This window comes from Rhinolophus hipposideros (genome assembly GCF_964194185.1).
Source record: "Rhinolophus hipposideros genome assembly, chromosome: 19".
Classification (NCBI taxonomy): domain Eukaryota; kingdom Metazoa; phylum Chordata; class Mammalia; order Chiroptera; family Rhinolophidae; genus Rhinolophus; species Rhinolophus hipposideros.
The window spans coordinates 28,644,173-28,658,422 of NC_138065.1; the positions used below are offsets into that span (position 1 = coordinate 28,644,173).

The 14,250-nt window shown below is 41.7% G+C and overlaps 1 protein-coding gene across 1 annotated transcript in view; it reads right to left on the reverse strand.

Moving 5' to 3' along the window:
* The window catches only part of CD48 (CD48 molecule), a 44,896-nt gene extending 32,753 nt beyond the window's left edge, over positions 1 to 12,143 (reverse strand). The window contains exon 1 of the mRNA XM_081025151.1: positions 11,913 to 12,143. Within this exon, the coding sequence (XP_080881277.1) occupies positions 11,913 to 11,994 (82 nt within the window). The 5' untranslated portion in view covers positions 11,995 to 12,143. The remainder of the gene's footprint in view (positions 1 to 11,912) is intronic.
* Positions 12,144 to 14,250: the final 2,107 nt, after the last annotated feature.

Genomic DNA, 14,250 nt, shown 5'->3' on the forward strand with positions numbered 1-14,250 from the left:
CTCCGGATCTTATTACAAATGGGACATATAACCCATCAAACAACTCTTTGCTCATCACGCATAACAGCTAAGAGACTCCTAAGAGACTCGTGGAAGGATTACTTGAAGAACAGCGGGGAGACTCGTGGAGGAATTACCTGAAGGTGGGTGCTGATTGCGAGCAGGGGAGGAGGCAGGACAGCGAAGTGGAAGCACGCTCCCCCCCCCATGGAAGTGGAAGCACGCTCCCCGCCCCATGGCTGGCCGGCGACCGCCACCGTGGCGCCCAGGACGGAGCGCAGACTCCTAGAAGAGCCCAGGCCTGACGGCAACCGTTGCGCGAATCTCAGGACAGAGCGGAGACTCGTGGAAGGTTTGCTTTGGGGTGCACTAGTTGGGCAAGCAGGGGAGGAGCGAGGAGGGCAAGAGGAAACGCGCCACGCTCTCTCCACCCCCCACGGTAGAGCCGCGGCCCTGTAGTGTTCCCACAGCAGCAGCGGCAGGCAGCACCCGGGGCTATAGAGTCCCACGGGAGCCCAGGGTGCAGCGGAGAGCGTAGGGTCCAGGACGTGGGCTCTTTCCCTGCGTCCCACAGCTGATCGCTCCTGCCGGGGCGGGCAGCTCGTGGGCCCCGGGGCAGACAAAGAACTCAGACGCCACACCTGGGCCCCTCACTGCGCTTTTCGAATCCTCCCCCCCCCCCCCCCCGCACTTCCAGAGACTTAAACTGACTCCTGAACTGAAAAGTAGTGTCAGATTACAGAGGGGCGTCTGTGCTCAGGCGCTGGGAAGGTTGGCAGCCAGCTCTGACCTTTGGAAGAGGCTGGGAGGAGGGGATTTTCGCTGGACGAGGAGAGAGGAGACTCCCACACCCCCAGCCACCACCTTTTCCGGCCTGCAGGAGGAGTGTGACGTGGCTGGCCTGAGAGAGAGAAGACCCCTCTATCCCCAGCCCCCACCCTCTCTGGCAGGCCTGGGGCGGGGCAAGGGCAACCGGGGAAGCACTCCCTGAGTTCAGCAGTAAGCGGCAGATGCAGCTTTCAGCTTTCAGCAGCTTAGAGATCTCCCGCCCACCCCCTCCCCCACACCCACGGAAGGAGGGCCCTAAGACTCAGGAGTACTGGGCACAGGGCTGGTGGAGCTACTCTCAGCATGCATTTGTGCAGGAAAGGACAGAAACTGCACGGTCTCTCTGAAAATTGTCATCCAGATCCCTCAGCCCCTCGCATATAAATCTACACTCCCAAATTCACTCTGGGCACCAGGTGACCAGCGCTGCCTGTGCAATAGGCAGGGAACTCTTTGGCACAGCGGAGGACAACCTGGAGATTACTTGGTGGGCTTAAGCCAAGACTGGTGCTGCTTTCTGTTTTGCTTTGCTTGGTGTTTTTTTTTTTTTTCCTGCTTGTTGTGATTTGCTTTGTTCTGCCTTTATTCCTTTGATATCTTTGCCTATGTTGAGTGGGGATTGTCGGTTGTATTTTACATGTGAATGTACTTGATTTATTTTCGTTGTTGTTGTTGTTGTTGTTGTACTTGGTAATTTGATTTGTGCTGAAACTGCCCTAACAGGGCCCGGCTTGAGAGGCACAAGATTCAACATATCCAGAAGCCAACTCTGGACCAAACCAGAGTAGTACTGGGTTTGACCAACAAGTCACACACCCAGAGGGAATTCTCTGAAGGCACAAGAGCCCATAGAGGCCAAACCTCATTTAAGTGGCCAACCCTCACCCAGCAGAACACCCTGTGGTGGGCAGAGCCAAGTTTCACAACTAGACGGCCTAGGAGTTAAACCCACCTACTCACAAGCAAAAAGCAATTAAAGTTCTTCTTGAACAGGACAATATACTAAACACACGAACCACCTGTGGAGCACATGCAGAGGAGAAGAACGAAGTAGTCCAAGTCAAATATAATGGACACATACTACATAAGATAACCCAGCAAGAACTAAGAGCACTAGGGGATCTTCCTAATACATCAAAGCAAACACAGAGAGTCAGTCGGAATAGGGAGACAAAGAAACAAGTCCCAATTAAAAGAACAGAAGAAACCTCCACAACTGGAACCAAATGAAGCAGAGGTAACCAACCTGTCAGAGACAGAGTTCAGAACACTGGTGATAAGAATGTTTAAGGAGCTTAGAGAAGACATAAAGAAGGATATAGAAATCATAAAGAACAACCAGTTAGAACTAAAAAAGTATGTAGAAATCTTAACGAACAACCAGCTAGAACTAAAGAACACAATTACCGAAATTAAGAACTCACTTGAAGGAATGACCAGCAGGTTAGATGAAGCAGAGGATCGAATCAGCGACTTAGAAGACAAGTTAGCAGAGATCACTCAAACTGAACAACAGAAAGAAAAAAGAATAAAAAACAATGAAGATGGGTTAAGAGACCTCTGGGATAACATCAAGCGCAACAACATGCACATCATACGAATACCAGAAGGTGAAGAGAGGAAGCAAGGGATTGAGAACATATTTGAGGTAATAATGTCTGAAATCTTCCCTAACCTGATGAAGAAAACCAACATACAAGGCCAGGAAGTGCAGAGAGTTCCAACCAGGATAAACCCAAACAGGCCCACAGCAAGACACATTATAGTTAAAATGGCAAAGCTTAAAGACAAAGAGAGAATCTTAAAAGCAGCAAGAGAAAGGCAGAAGATTACGTACAAGGGAACTCCCATAAGGCTATCAAATGACTTTTCTACAGAAATATTGAAGGCCAGGAGGGAGTGGCTGGAGATACTCAAAGTGATGGAACACAAAGGCCTACAACCTAGATTGCTTTATCCAGCAAGGCTATCATTTAAAGTTGATGGAGAGATAAAGAGCTTCCCAGAAAAGAACAAACTGAAAGAATTTATTACAACCAAGCCAGCATTGCAAGAAATACTAAAAGGACTTCTCTAAATAGAAGAAAGATGAAAACAATTTACTACAAATTTAAAAATGGCAAAAACTATGTACCTATCAATAATCACTTTAAATGTAAACGGATTAAATGCTCCAATCAAGAGACATAGGGTGGCTGAGTGGATAAGGAAGCAAGACCCTTGTATATGCTGTCATCTCAGATCAAAAGACACACACAGGCTGAAAGTGAAAGGTTGGAGTAAGATATTTCATGCAAATGGAAGCGAGAAAAAAGCTGGAGTTGCAATACTTATATCTGACAAAATAGACTTTAAAATGAAGAACGTATTAAAAGACAAAGATGGGCACTATATAATAATAAAGGGATCAATCCGACAAGAGGACATAACCCTAGTAAATATCTATGCACCTAAAATAGGAGCACCTAAATATATAAAACAGGTACTGATGGACATAAAGACAGAGATCAACAGCAACACTATCATAGTAGGGGACTTCAACACACCTCTGACAAGAAAGGGACAGGTCCTCCAGACAGAACATCAATATGGAAACAACAGCCTTAAATGACACTTTGGACCACTTGGATTTAATTGATGTTTTCAGAGCATTTCAGCCCAATGCTGCAGAATACACGTTCTTCTCAAGTGCACATGGAACATTTTCTAAGATAGATCATATGTTAGGACACAAAACAAGCCTTGATAAATTTAAGAAAATTGAAATCATGCCAATTGTCTTCTCTGACCACAGTGCTATGAAATTAGAAATGAACTACAGGAAAAAAAAAACCAGGAAGACACACCAATTCATGGAAGCTGAATAACATGTTACTAAATAATGAATGGGTCAAGCAGCAGATCAAAGAAGAAATCAAAAGATATCTTGAGACAAATGAGAATGAGAACACGATGACCCAAAATCTATGGGATGCTGCGAAAGCAGTCCTAAGAGGGAAGTTCATAGCACTGCAGGCCTACCTAAAGAAACAAGAAACGTCACTAATTGGCAGTTTATCTTCACACTTAAGGGATCTGGAAAAAGAACAGCAAAATAAGCCTAAAGGGAGCACAATGAAGGAAATAACAAAGATCAGAGTGGAAATAAATGAACTAGAAACCAGAAAAACAATACAAAAGATCAATGAATCCAAGAGTTGGTTCTTAAAGAAGATAAACAAAATTTACAAACCTTTAGCCAGACTCATTAAAAAAAGGAGAGAGAGGACCCAAATTAATAAAATCAGAAATGAAAGAGGAGAAGTGACAACAGACACCACAGAAATACAAAAAATTTTAAGTAATTACTATGAGCAACTATATGCCAACAAATTTGACAATCTGGAAGAAATGGACAATTTCCTAGAGGCGCACAACCTTCCAAGGCTAACTCAAGAAGAAACAGAAAGCCTGAACAGTCTGATTACCACCAGGGAAATTGAATCAGTAATCAATAATCTCCCAACAAACAAAAGCCCTGGACCAGATGGCTTTACAGGTGAATTTTTCAAAACGTTCCAAAAAGAATTATCACCTATTCTCCTCAAGCTCTTCCAAAAAATCCAGAAGGAAGGAAGACTCCCAAACACTTTTTATGAAGCCACTATCACCCTGATCCCAAAAGCAGACAAAGACACCACAAAAAAAGAAAACTACAGGCCGATATCTCTAATGAACATAGATGCAAAAATTCTCAACAAAATATTAGTGAAAAGAATTCAGCAATACATTAAAAAGATCATACACCAAGATCAAGTGGGATTCATCTGTGGTATGCAGGTGTGGTTCAACATCCGCAAATAAATTAATGTGATACACCACATTAACAAAATGAAAAATAAAAATCACATGATCATATCAATAGATGCAGAAAAAGCATTTGATAAAATACAGCAACGTTTCATGATAAAAACCCTTAAGAAAGTGGGAATAGAGGGATCATATCTTAACATAATAAAGGACATATATGACAAACCCACAGCTAACATCATACTCAATGGGGAAAAGCTAAAACCATTCCCCCTAAGATCAGGAACAAGACAAGGTTGCCCACTTTCTCTACTTCTATTCAACATAGTGCTGGAAGTTCTAGCCACAGCAATCAGACAAGAGAAAGAAATAAAAGGCATCCAAATTGGTAAGGAGGAAGTAAAATTATCACTATATGCAGATGATATGATACTATATATAGAGAACCCTAAAGACTCCACCAAGAAACTATTAGAACTGATAGATGAATTTAGTAAAGGAGCAGGATATAAAATTAATATTCGGAAATCAGTTGCATTTGTATATACCAATGATAAAATATCAGAAGGAGAAATTAAAAAAACAATTCCATTTACAATTGCTCCAAAGACTATAAAATATCTGGGAATAAATCTAACCAAAGATGTAAAAGATCTGTACTCAGAAAATTATACAACACTGAAGAAAGAAATGAAAGAAGACATAAATAGATGGAAACACATTCCATGTTCATGGATAGGAAGAATTAATATAGTTAAAATGTCCATACTGCCTAAGGCAATATACATATTCAACGCAATTCCTATCAAACTACCAACGACGTTTTTCACAGAAATAGAACATATAATCCTAAAATTTTTATGGGACCATAAAAGACCCCGGATAGCCTCAGCAATCTTGAGAAATAAGAGCAAAGTGGGAGGTATAACGATACCTGATTTCAAACTATACTACAAGGCTACAGTAATCAAAACAGCATGGTACTGGCATAAAAATAGACACATAGATCAATGGAACAGAATAGAGAGTCCATACGTAAATCCATGCCTATATGCCCATCTAATGTATGACAATGGAAGCAAGAATGTACGATGGGGTAAAGACAGTCTGTTCAATAAGTGGTGTTGGGAAACCTGGACAGACACATGCAAGAAAATGAAGCTGGACCACCTCCTTACACCATATACAAAAACAAATTCAAAATGGCTTAAAGACTTAAATGTAAGATCTGAAACCATAAAATATCTAGAAGAAAATATAGGAAGAATCTTCATGGACATTACCCAGAGTAAGATTTTCACTGATATATCCCCTCGCGCGAGGGAAGTAAGAGAAAAAATAAACATGTGGGATTACATCAAACTAAAAAGTTTTTTCACAGCAAAGGAAACCATCAATAAAACAAAAAGGGATCCTACTGAATGGGAAAAGATATTTGCCAATGATATATCTGTTAAGGGATTAATATCACAAATCTATAAAAAACTTACTCAACTCAACTCCAAAAAAACAAACAACCCAATTAAAAAATGGGCAGACGACTTGAGGAGACATTTTTCTAAAAAGGACATACAGAAGGCAAGAAGACATATGAAGAAATGCTCAACCTCACTAACCATCAGAGAAATGCAAATAAAAACCACAGTGAGATACCACCTCACTCCAGTCAAAATGGCTATCATTAATAAATCAACAAACAACAAATGCTGGCGTGGATGTGGAGAAAAGGGAACGCTAGTGCACTGTTGGTGGGATTGCAGATTAGTGCAGCCACTATGGAAAACAGTATGGAGGTATCTCAGGAATCTGAAAATGGAACTACCCTATGATCCAGTAATTCCACTCCTAGGCATCTACCCGGAGAAATCCAAAACTCCAATTCAAAAATCTGTATGCACTCCTATGTTTATTGCAGCACTTTACACAATAGCCAAGATATGGAAACAACCGAAATGCCCATCGGTAGATGACTGGATTAAGAAGCTGTGGTACATTTATACAATGGAGTATTACGCAGCCATAAAGAGGAAAGAAATCTTATCATTTGCAACAACATGGATGGCTCTAGAGAACATTATGTTAAGTGAAATAAGTCAGAAAGAGAAAGACAAGTACCATATGATCTCACTTATATATGGAATCTAAAGAAAAGACTATGTGAATGAACTAATCAGAAACAGTTTTGGGGACACAAAGAAAAAACCGAGAGTTGTTTGATGGGCGTAGGGGGGGGTTCGGGATAAGGGGAAAGGTGAAGGGATTTGGAAGCAGCTGGTAACCACAAGATGGCCTCAGGGTTTTTTTGAATATTAATTTGGAGAAGGTATTCAATAATGTTGTAAAGATTTTGTTGGGTATCCGATGGACATGCGTCCTATTTGGGAGACCACCTCAGGGATACTGTGGATACCTGATCATGGCATTGTACACCAGAAGCTAAACATTAATGAATGCCAACTATAATTTTATATATATAATGTGATGGTTCAGTGTGAGGTCGGAGGGATAGTGGATGGGGGGAAGGAGGTTCACAGTGTGAGGGATATAAATGATGAACGTCTAAGTATTACCTTGTCTTGTACACCTGAAACTAATAAATAAAAAAATAAAAAATGGGCAGAGGACTTGAGGAGACATTTTTCTAAAAAGGACATACAGAAGGCAAGAAGACATATGACGAAATGCTCAACCTCACTAACCATCAGAGAAATGCAAATAAGAACCACAATGAGATACCACCTCACTCCAGTCAAAATGGCTATCATCAATAAATCAACAAACAACAAATGCTGGCGCGGATGTGGAGAAAAGGGAACGCTAGTGCACTGTTGGTGGGATTGCAGATTAGTGCAGCCACTATGGAAAACAGTATGGAGGTATCTCAGGAATCTGAAAATGGAACTACCCTATGATCCAGTAATTCCACTCCTAGGCATCTACCCGGAGAAATCCAAAACTCCAATTCGAAAATCTGTATGCACTCCTATGTTTATTGCAGCACTTTACACAATAGCCAAGATATGGAAACAACCGAAATGCCCATCGGTAGATGACTGGATTAAGAAGCTGTGGTACATTTATACAATGGAGTATTACACAGCCATAAAGAAAGAAATCTTATCATTTGCAGCAACATGGATGGATCTAGAGAACATTATGTTAAGTGAAATAAGTCAGAAAGAGAAAGACAAGTACCATATGATCTCACTTATATATGGAATCTAAAGAAAAGACTATGTGAATGAACTAATCAGAGACAGTTTTGAGGACACACACAAAAAACCGAGAGTTGTTAGATGGGCGGGGGTGGGTGGGGGTTGGGGATAGGGGAAAGGTGAAGGGATTGGGAGGCGGCTGGTGGCCGCAAGATGGCCTCAGGGTTTTCTGGAAATTAATTTGGGAACTTATTCAATAATGTTGTAGGGGTTTTGTTGGGTATCCAATGGGCATGCGTCCTATTTGGGAGACCACCTCAGGGATGGTGTGGATGCCTGATCGTGGCGTTGTGCACCAGAGGCTAAACATTAATGAATGCCAAGTATAATTTTATGTGTGTGATGTGATGGCTGGGTGTGAGGTCGGAGGGATGGTGGGTGGGGGGAGGGGGGTTCACAGTGTGAGGGATGTAGATGGTGGGCGTCTGAGTATTACCTTGTCTTGTACACGTAAAACTAATAAAAAAAAAAGGAATTGTAGTACCAAATAAAATGGAATATTACTTGGCCATAAAAAGAATGAAATCTGAACATTGCGACAACATGAATGGACCTAGAGTGTATAAGTGAAATAAGTCAGATTGAGAAAGACAAATATCATATGATCTCACTTATATGTGGAATCTAAAGAACAAAATAAATGAATAAATAAGACAAACAGATTCATAAATACATAGAGCAAGCTGATAGTTACTAGATGGGAAGGGGGTTGAGGGTGGATGAGAAAGGTTGAAGCAATTAAGAAGTACAAATTGATGGTTACAAAAGGGTCATGAGGATATAAAATATAGTATGGCTAATATAGTCAATAATATTATAAAAATTATGTATAGTGTTTACCAGGAGGATCACTGCATAAATTATATAATTGTCTAACCATTGTGCTGTAAACCTGAAACTAATATAAAATAATATTGAATGTCAACTATAATTTTAAAAAATTGTCGTTTTTATTGGGGATATAAAGTACAACATAGAGAACATTGTCAATAATATCATAATGACTATGTACAGTGTCAGATAGGTAAAAGACTTATTATAATTATCACTTTGTAAGGAATAAAAATGTCTAATCACGATGTTGTTTTGTACACCTGAAACTAATTTTTAAAATCCAAAAACAAAAATGTAAACTATTCTTTTAAGACACATTAGTGTGACTGTGAAGGAGAATGGTAGGGTATTATGTAAAGGGGCATGAAAGATAAAGAGAGTTTTTTTGGCATTAGTTTTTAGTTTTATTTAAAGAGGAAACAGACAAGCTATGATAGGTCAAGGGAAGGAGCCGTGGCTGGGGACACATAGGAGAGAAAGAAGGTGCCTGATGGGTTGGGCTAGAGAGGGTTCAGAGCAGAGTTTTAGCGGGGAGAGGAGATACCTCTTTTCTGAGGGAAAGACAGTGATATAGAGTAATTTGTAGTTTTGAAGAGATTTCTGACTAATGATTTCTAGTGCCCATTTCTTCAGTGAAATAGGAGACAAGTTCTTTGCTCAGAGGTCAGAGAATTGAGGTAAGGGGACTTGAGGATAAGAGTGAAAGTTTGAAATAGCTACTGTGGGAAATGAGAGAATTTATCAGGGCCTGTTGATATCAAGGCTACTCTAAATTCCCAACTTGACTGAAACAGTGACTCCTAATTTCCTCCCTCCCTTCTTTTCTTCCCTCTGTTCATCCATTTATACATACAAATTACATCAATTTATTCATTCACCTAATAAATGTTGAGTAACACTATGTATTAGGCTCTGTGCTAGACACCATTTATACAATAAAATATAACTCCTCCCCTTAAGGAACTCCCATTCCAGTGCTACAGACAATTAATCAGACAGTTTTACTATTGGTGATAAGTGTTAGGAAAAGAAAATTACGGAATTCTGCGGAGGCACACAAAAGGCAGCACATATTAGAATTAGGGGGTCAGAAACAACTTCCACGGAAAGTGTAAGTAAGAATTAGTATAAGTAGAAATCAGCTAGGGAAAGATGGGAACGGGAAATAATGAGTGTTCCAAGCAGAGGGGAAAAAGAAAAAATAATATCAAGTCCCCAGAGACAAAAAAAAAAAAAAAAGCAAGATTCAGTTGAGGAAGTGGAAGTAGCTCAGTTGGCTAGAGCAGGCCTAGGGGAGGGTAATGTTAAAGAGAAAACCACAGGCCCCAAATGGTGTCACTTGCACTAAAGCCCATGATAGCAAACCTAGATTTAATACCCAACTTAATTTTTGTTTTAACCTCTTTCAGAAGCATAATCTCGATCAATTAGTCTGGAATTTTCTGGTCAACATCAATGAGGTAATCTGAATGGGAACCTGGAAGGTTTTCCCCATAAAAGACAGGCGGCCTCTCCTTTGTCTTGGAGGATGACAGTTTGGGTTGCTACCTGAATCTGCATTTCTTAGATTGCAATCCTTTGCTCAAATAAATACTATTTATTCCTTATTATAGCCTAAAATTATTTTTGGTTGACAGAGTTTTATGCTCAGAGTTTCTGCTGTGGGAGGGTGGGGGAGAGGGGGGTGCAGGAAATCTTAGGTGGAAGGGTGGGCATGTATTACTTAGTCCTACCAGCAAGAGAGAAAACACCTTCTTTGAGGCAAAAAAAATTCAATGTAGATGGAATGTGGTTAATGATGGGGGTCACAAATTGGGGCTAAGATGGCCATATGTAGGCGTAATCTATGCACAAAGAAATTCAGACACCTTGAACTTGTATCTAGAGAAAGTCATGAAATATTCCAGTTCTCTTGGTAGCGTTCTCTTTCCCAACAGTTGGGTTAATACTTCATATCAGCCCCCTACTCACGAGTCCATATCAGTGTCCTATGAGTTGAATCAGCCCTGTGGAGCCCATAAAGCCACGACCTCATGTCTCTAGTCTTACGCAGTCATGAACTAGATCCAAAGTATTGTCACCCTGAGAGGACTTGCCTGAGTGATCAGTAGGATTTCCTCTGAGCATTTCTACCTCATCTCCCTAAAAGTTACATATTGTCATAATTTTATCATATTATACTTATTCCCATGTTTTTTTTTACTCATTTTTCTTAGAGTAGTGATCATTAAAGACTTGTACACAAAAAAGATCTGAGCATTTTTAAAGGGGAATAATGAAAAAGGCAATAGTTTAACGCCCGCTTCTCAGCTGGCCTGGGAAGACAGGTACTGGAGGGCTGGGCAGCTGTAACAGGAAAAGCCAAGTTAGCTCAGTCCCTGGGCACACGTGGGAACCAGAACAAGTCTGTGCCTAGGGAATGAAACCTAACTCTTAACAACCAGATATTTGGGGGTGCCTTTTATATTTGAGGCTCCTCAGGCCTCTGTTCAGACCGTCATTCAGAGACCCTGGACAGAGCAGTCCTTTCCAAGTTTTCTTTCCTACAAATTTAACCTCTTTGGGACAATGATAACATCATTTACCTTGGCTCAGGACGCTACTCCTTGCATAGCCAGAAGTCTCAAAGAATGCCACAGGGAGCGGCAGAAGCGTGCCTGAGCAGCTATCAATGTGGAGCTTCCTATCATTCAAAATGCAAAAGATATTTCACAGACCACAACCATGGGACTAAATACGAGGGGTCTACTTCCCCATCTCCCCAGTGTCCTGTCATGTCCCCTTGGGAAAAGAGATGGCGCCGGATTCTCCAAGGCTAAGGTAAGCTCCCTAACTTGCCACCTCCCTGCTACCAGGATGGAAGTACCTGCCATGTTTCCCCGAAAATAAGGCCTAGACGGACAATCAACTCTAATGTGTCTTTTGGAGCAAAAATTAATATAAGACCCGGTATTATATATAATATAGTATAGTATAGTATAGTATAGTATAGTATAGTATAGTATAGTATAGTATGGTATAGTATAAAACCCGATCTTATATTATAGTAAAATAAGACCAGGTCTTATATTAATTTTTGCTCCAACAGACGCATTAGAGCTGACTGTCCAGCGATGTTTTATTTGTGAGGAAACGCAGTGTGGCCTGGAGACTATATATCCAGGGTTGAGCCACATCCCATATCCCCTTTCCCATCTGACTGTGCCTTTGGTGCACAGTCATAAACAGACAATTTATGGAAATTACCTTGAATGCTGGTCTTCAGGAACAAATGAGGCAGAAGTAGAAGTTCCAGAGCCAGACACCACTTCGACCCTCCAGAGTACATGCTACTCTCCAGAGGTTTCCAGGAAGGCTGGAGCCAGGCAAGAACCAGGCTAGAAAGGAACGGAGGGCTCCAATGCTCTTGAGTTCCTGGCCCTGGGTAAGAGGGAAATACTCACTGACCTTTTCTCTCCACAGTAGTTCCTGGGTGGGGCTTGGAGCCCAGAAACAGGAAGCCCAATAGATTTTTTTTTTTTTTTTAAATCTGAGAGCACCACGAAAACAGAATGAATAGTTTTGTTTGAATGTGCATTTGTTCTGTTTCTGGGGAGTGGATCCATAGCATCTATTGGATTCTCAGAGGTCAGTACCCCGGCAGGAATCACCCTGATTAATTCAGAGGTTAAAATTAGCAGGTACCCACTCAAGCCTGCAGGGGATTTCTGGCCTGAGTCAACTCTAACTCCGTGTTGGGTAAGTCTCTTTCAGAACAGAAAGTCCGGGAAATCAGAGCTACAACCTCAGTGCTGCATCTCCAACTCTTTAATCCCCACCCGTAGACTCTTTTTCTTTTATGACAAATTACTGCTAAAACATTTACATTGGCCTATCCACTGAACAGTACTAGAAAACCAAGATTACTTGGCCCCAAAGGATGGATTCCCCACCCTTGTGGTCTAAGAAATTTTAGGCCCATTCCTCTTGAATCTAAATGAATCATTTGGCCAACCAGGGCACTGTGGGGATCCATAAGGCAAGCTTTGGTCCCTGATAAAGCATACTTGTCACTATATCCGAATTGGGGACAATTCCGATCTTTGACATGGAGGTGACCAATAAAAACACTGCTCTCCTCAACCTATGACTGCCCTCCCCCCCATGGAAGTAGTCCCTTCCCCGAAGGACCAGCATGGTGAAACTAGTTGGAAGCCTGAGCCCTCTGAAGCCACACAGGGTCATGGGAGCTCCTGGGGCCAAGGCAGCTGGACTGCTCTGGGGTGGGTGAGGAACTTGGGTTCTCAGGAGTCTGTCAGGAGCCTGGTGTCACGGGAGATACTTGGGGTACAGGAGCCAGCAAGCACCAGAGTGGGCCGGGGTCTCAGTTCAAGGGAGCCACCTAGGGCTATAGGAGTCAATCTGGTGCTAGGATAAGCCAGTGCTGGGGTCAGTGAAGTTGGGTGCTCACTTCACTCTCCTTTTCTGATAGGGAAGGTGTCTCTGTCCACACTGAGCTGCCCAGACTTGGGAGAGGAGTGATGGGGATAATGTGAATCTGTCTTTCCCATCCTCTTCAATGCATCTTTTCTTATTTTTGTGCCTCTCCCAGGTGCTGTGGTCCCTCACCTGGAATCCTTAGGTCCTGTGAAGATATTTTTATGTGTGGATAGCTGTCCAGATTGATGTTTCTGGAAGGGTACAGGTGCTAGATATTCCTATACCACCATCTTGCTGATGTTAATCCTTGTCTCTTCTAAGACCGAATTTTTCTGTACACTCACTAATCCCCAATACCCGTGTGTCCTTTTTGTTTGTTTTCACTAAAAGTAAGTCTACATTCATTTGCCCAGTTTAACTGTGGCGTCAATACCAACTACTTACATGCGCCCAGAGCTGCTCACAGTTTGTCGGGGGCATGTGTTGGGAGTTCCTCCAGCATAATTTCCACTCCTAGTGTCAATTTGATATGAATTTCATCTTAATATGCTAACATAGCCTGTCTTCTTTACATCAAAATAGAGTGTTTTATATAAAAATTATCCTTAATTTCCACAAAGTTGTTTTCCCCAAAATGCTTTGTAAATCTGTTTATACTAATTTGTATAGCTACTGACAACTGACAAGTATTGAACTTCTACCAAGTTTTCCTTTGTTTTTTGAGAAAGACTGACATTATATGAATATAATGTCAGAGTTTACAATTGGTGGCATGAGTGTCGGGAAAATAGAATAGACTTCTGGGTGTCTATCACTGCACACTCACCAGCCATCCCCCCTCACCCAAGCCCGGCAGATGGCACACACACCTGTGTCAGCAGAGGGCAACAAAGAGTCAGGGAATCTGAGCCAAGGTATCAGTTATGGTACTGTGGCCTACCGGAGGAGGCAGGAGTATTTTCTGCAGTGGCGGGGAGCTGGAACATCAACATTGAGGGCAGAGGGCAAGTGGAGAGATGATCCAGGCATGTGGCTCACTAACTTCTTCACGTGAAGACTGCGACAGGGGCTCCATCTATTTATGCTTGGCTCTTCATGTGATTAAAAGCCATTAAGTCTTAAGTGATTAGAAGCCATTTTAAAGGAATTAATTAAAATAATAGCT